Below are 6,000 nucleotides of genomic sequence, written 5' to 3'. Positions count from 1 at the left end.
AAAACATTTATTTTCTGAAGTAATGGTTGGAGCTGGAGAAGTATTCATTCTTGGAGCAGAGTTATGGGTAAGTTTCAGATATTTTCTATTATGTTATGAATATTTTGTTTGTAAAGTATACATAATTTACATAAAATTGTCAGTGAGGTTATATTATGATATGCATAATGTAGGATAAAGTAATCATAATTTACCTCACAACATGACTGCTGCACTAAAACAGTAAACATCTTGGTGCAGATTTATGTGCAAAGTTATGTTCAGACCACAACTTTTAATTTATAGACTGTAAATTATTTAAGATTTACATGAAATATATCATATTGTTTGATGTTTAATTTAATCTTTATATGATAATATGCAAACTTGGTGTGCAAATCTTGAATGGTTATTGTACAGACAATGATAAAATGCAACGCAACCAAAGCAAACATAAACGCACTATTCAAAGATCGGATTTTAAATGAGGTTGATAGAGGGCTGCTGTCGTATGTAGTTGCACCAATGTGTCATGCGATGATTACAGATGTAAGTAGGGGTATCCATTGGACGTTGCTTGTTTTTTATTATTTTGATCAAACTTGGACACACTACAACTCGTTGTTCTTCGACATCAAACTACGTAAAGTTTGCGAAGAAAATGCTAAGAAGTATGCGCAGGAGATACTTGATGTGCTTCATGAAATACAATATGTAAGTCCTGAATTTAAAAAGAAATGTAAGGAGTTGAAAACGCCGTATGATCATCAACAAGGAGAGAAGTAAGTAACAACCTTGTTATATTATTTTACATATTACTATTATACAGCTTGATTTGATGTTACTTATTTCATGGTTTGCAATTTACTATAATTTAAAAATGATGGACAGTGCGGATTGTGGTCCATTTATAATGCTACAAATGGAGTTGTTGTTCATGAAACACTTCAAATGGGGAGTACAAGAAGAATTTCTTAGCGATGATTGGACGGATTTAGCACAACGAAAGAGGGCGCAAGTGACGTACGAGCTTCTGAATGAAACCAAAGATCAGTGGAGAAAGAATTTATAATAGTTGAGTTTTTAATTTTTGGAAGATTGTTCAATTATTGGTCAAATGTAATATCTCGAAGTATTTGAACCCAAAACTCAATTTAATGACAGATTTCTATATGATTATATTATATAAATGTTTGGATTGTAATTTAAATTATAGTAATTTCTGTTTTTGGTAATCCAAACAGCGCAATTTACATAGTGTACTGATATAAACTAAGTAAGATTTATACGGAGGAATTCATGATGTACCATAAATTATTATAATTTATGGGCCAAATTATTGTATGTATGTAAATTAACAGTGATGTTTATACTAAATTATGTATACTTTATAGTAAATTGTGCTAGCATATTGAAACATAATGACACATTTATTATAAACAATGAAATTTTTCCAATTCGTTTGTCATTAATAAGAACCGGAGATACATTGTTTATACGGTAACTGAAGAAATAAAATCAAATATTAACCCTACATGTGGAGCGATTGTGGTAGGCAGGTTGTTTACACCTACCACATATCCTCAATTTCCTGGGAATGTTCTCTGAGCTCTCGATCCGTACTGTTCTTGGCCTACCCGGTCTACGACGAATCAACGGTGGAAATGTTTTTGACTCTTCATCAAATGAACGAGGCTCATCAAAATTTGGGATTGGCATTATATGTTCCTAGTAAGTCTTAACATAAGACTCAGTTGTCCATATAGGATCATAGAAACAATCTTGTTGATCGTCAGCCAAAGTTTTAATGCACAACATGGCGTGCTCACAAGGAACCCCATCTACCTGCCACCTTCTACATGTACAAGTCAGATTTAGAAGATCAACACAATGTGATGGATCAGAATAAACCTCAAATATGAGTGGTGCAGCCTGTGCATAATTCCAAGTAGCTGCACTATCATGTTTAGATTTCAAAAGATCAGTGATGGTTAGACACAAAAACGTAGTCCACTTCTTGGACAATTCACGTGCTACATTCATCTTGTTCATTATATAGGTACGTATTGCATCCAACATTGCTGTAATTGGGAGTACATGAGCATATCTGATCTGATTATTAAAGGACTCCGATAGTTGAGAAGTTATTGCTGTGTACCTGTTTGAACAAAACAAAATAATATAGTTAAATCATGATTTAAAGAATTAAAAAAGGTGTTTACATTAAAATTTAATAAGTCTAAATTACGATGATGTATCTGACATTATACATAATGTCAGATACATTACGATTTCAAAATCCTAAATCATGAAAAATTGTTTAACAAGCATATGTGATTTGCACCAAGGTATTTTGTAAAAATATATTGATCAAACCATGGACCGGGGAAGAATGAATCTGCCCATGATGCAGGGTCTAAGGATTGAAAGAATGCAGCAACTTTAGAACCACCCATCTGTATCATCTGGTTAATAGTATTATTATACTCAGACTCGGGAATAGCTCTAGCTGCCTTGAAAATCAAAGATTGAAAGAACTTAGATTTTCGAGCTCCATTAGCGAGTCTTAAATTGAGATTGTTCCTTAGATGCCAAACACAAAAAGAATGGTTTGCTGTAGGGAAAATTTTCTTAACACCGTTGATAATACCGTTGTGACGGTCTGAAATAAAAGTATATGTTTGCTCCATATCCACAGCATTGCGTAAATGACTTAAAAACCATTCCCAATTAATGTCATTCTCGGCGTCAACAACAGCATAAGCAAAGGGAAACAGACCTGGAGTTTTGAATTATGTTAGATAAATCCATAATACTGTAATGATATATGTCTAAATTACACGTAAAGAATAAGTAATGTATATTGTTTGTATAAACTTTATGCTAAATTATGAAGAGAATATAAAAACTATGAATAATGACAATAAAGTATATAAACTGAAGACATAATATATTGTATTTATGTGAGTTTATGAACTCACCATTGTTTCCATCCTTAGCAACAGCAGCTAGAATGCAACCGTTAAAACGAGTTTTGCAAAATGTTTCATCAACGTATATAATAGGTCTACAATATTTGAATCCAGCCATACAAGCATGTGGTGCTATAAAAATTCTTTGAAATCGACGACTAACATCGTCGATTTCTAATTGGACTATGCTGTTTGGATTTGTACGTGAAAAGGCATCAGCATACCACTTAAGTTTTGCATATGAATCTCCTTCCTTGCCTAATGCTTCGTTCATTGCAACTTTCTTCCCCTCATAAGTGTAGTAATATGGAAGTTGGACGCCGTAGTTTTTCAAGAAATCGTTCTTCAAACTTTTAGTGGAACGATCTGGACTTCTTGTTACATCATCAAGAATAAGTTTACCAACAAAAGAACTGTTGATTTTGGGTTTTTTTATCTTCTTAATGAAATCGGCACAGTCATGTTTCATTTCCATATCTTTCAAAATGAACATCGATTCGCATTTTAATGGTGCCGATCCATGCACTCTCCATTTGCAATCTTCCACAGGACACACAGCAGTAACACGCTTTGTATCATTTTTTATGAATTTGAAATCATGTCCTGTGTTAATACTATATTGCCTAAGAGCACATCGAAATGCTTTGGCACCACCAGGAATGAGCTGTCCTACTTCTGTAAATATCTTATCCCAACCCTCTGATTTTAATTTGATTTGCTTATTTTGATTTGTTGATTCTGCCTGGAAATCCATCTGCAATAACATGTTGAAATATATTAAATACAAATAAATTTTGCATAAAGTATATTTGTGTAAAATAAATCAAATATACATTACAATAAATTATATATAATTTATTCCAAATCAAACATGAGGTGCAACAATAGTGCGAATGTTTTATGTTAATGAAACGAATACTGATTTATATTAAAGCATACGTAATGTTGTATTACAAACAGGTAATTTATAAGCCATAATATATCATTCATTAAAAGCCTGATAAAGTATACATAATTTATCAGAGAAGTATGAAATGGTGTTTACAAGCTAAAAATCATTGAAGTTCTGATGTTTGCATGATTTACAATAATTCATGATACTTTATGATAAATTACAGATACTGATAATTCTGTTACGAGGAACCGTACGGTAACAACACGATTCAATTATCCAATCGGAATGAAAACCGGATCTGAAAAAAAAAAGTACAAATCTCATTAAGCTTAATCTACATATCTAAAGATTATTGAATCTTTCTGTATGAAACGACATTTTTAAGATTCATTAATGAAGAATTACTTCATCAAACCAGCTATCATTCAATAAATTTTTAGAGAGAGAAAGAAAATCCTAATTTCATCTTCATATGAAACAGAAACATTAAATAAGAAGATTGTTTACCTGATTAAAACTTACGGAACTGATTTTGATTAGCTCTAATGAAGTTTTAACAATTTCTTTGCTTTAATGGAAGATGTAGATAGATAATTAACATCTTCATAAACTAAAACAAAATCAAAGAAAGTTATATATTGATGAATGTTTTACCTGATTAAGAATGGTGATTATGATTACTGCAACACAAATGATTATGGAATCAATGAATATACTGCACGGAGTCTGATTTAATGGAGGATTTACGTTCGAATCAGATGAAGGGAGAGAGAAAGAGATAGATGAGTATAAACAATATGATTTCAGTTACAAAACTTGTTGATTATGAGAATATCACGATTGCTTAATATAAAACGTGATTGGAGAGAGAAACAGTGAGATAAAAATGGAAAATATATTAACTGATTTTGAGCTTATAACTGTTTTAGTATTTAAAAAAGTTTAGTCTGGGTATTAAAAAAGTATATTTATTCTAGGGATTTGTGTTTACTCTCTAGATTGAACCAAAAGGACTAGATCTCTTTTTTGATTATTATTTTGGTTTTTATACCCTTTATGGGATTAGAGGGGACTAAATCTCTTATTAGGGTCAGTTTTTAGGGACATATACCCAAAAATACCATTTAATAGTGATGTATTTATGTCCATCAATACTGAGAACATGTTCGTTAACAAATACAATATTTATATAACTTGCTCTATAGGTAATAAATTGAAACAAACGTAGAAAGAAAAACATTTTTTCCTTCACCCTACGACCTCATGTATCTTACAAAATTTTTTAATTTTACAAAGTGAAGAGGGATTATATGTCTTATTAAACAAAAATAGTATTAGGGCGCCGTTTGATTTGCCACTCCCAAACATACCACATTATCAGTCGGGTCATGTTAGACCAAAATTTTCAGGTCATCTTAATTGATTCTTTTAGCATTACATTTAAACTAGGTTTTGCTTCATAATTTGTACTACCTGTCTAAGAGTTAACTTAGAATGTTTACACTGCAAGTCATGTGAAAATCCACTCTTTATATGTAATTATATACATTTTCACCTTGTGTTGAGAGGATGATATCATTTATTAATTGAGGTTGTTGTAATTAAACAATTAACAAGTTGTACTTAAGCTAATGGACTCTCAATTTAGTTGCTTATCTATCGATTTTAATATACTACATGGCTCCGAAAGTGTCGTTCTGCATGCACCATGTTCAAGGCCTTTATGTAATTCTATACTAAGTACTTAAGAAATAATATTTTACTAATGGTAGAATTAAAATACAAACCCTAGAATTAAGGTTATATAAGAGGGTGAGGTATGCTTTTGGACCCCTTTCGCCTTTCCAACACACTAGTTTCTAGTAGTAGTTTTTTGCTTCATTAGTTGGAAATATGTGGTCTTACTCATTATCAATATAGTCTCTATGAATCTTACTTTGTCATTGACTCTGATGCAGGGGCACCCGGCGTGGAGGCTTTTTCCATAGCCAAACCGGGCCATAGGCCATCCGGCTATGAAGAGTAGTTTTAGGAAGTCCCAATTTTAGTATGATTCTTAGAGAATCTAGGTTTAGGAAATTATGTTATTTTAAGTATTTCCAATAATTGGAAAGGTCCAGATTTGAGTCTAGCTATTTAGGAAGTTGCAGTCTT

The 6,000-nt window shown here is 31.9% G+C and overlaps 1 protein-coding gene across 1 annotated transcript; it reads right to left on the bottom strand.

Annotated features, from left to right (window-relative positions):
• Positions 1-1,707: 1,707 nt before the first annotated feature.
• LOC147557470 (uncharacterized) lies at positions 1,708-3,225 on the bottom strand. The gene is made up of 3 exons (XM_086658867.1): positions 2,961-3,225; positions 2,356-2,758; positions 1,708-2,137 (listed from the first exon to the last, which is right to left on the bottom strand). Exons 1-3 carry the CDS (start codon positions 3,223-3,225, stop codon positions 1,708-1,710), a joined length of 1,098 nt encoding a protein of 365 aa, XP_086514993.1.
• Positions 3,226-6,000: the final 2,775 nt, after the last annotated feature.

Source organism: Eschscholzia californica, unplaced genomic scaffold, assembly GCF_041429995.1.
Source record: "Eschscholzia californica isolate CP2 unplaced genomic scaffold, dmEscCali1.0.p SCAF_2, whole genome shotgun sequence".
Taxonomy (NCBI): domain Eukaryota; kingdom Viridiplantae; phylum Streptophyta; class Magnoliopsida; order Ranunculales; family Papaveraceae; genus Eschscholzia; species Eschscholzia californica.
The sequence above is the reverse complement of the archived record's forward strand: the minus strand, read 5'-3'. Positions and strand labels throughout refer to the sequence as shown.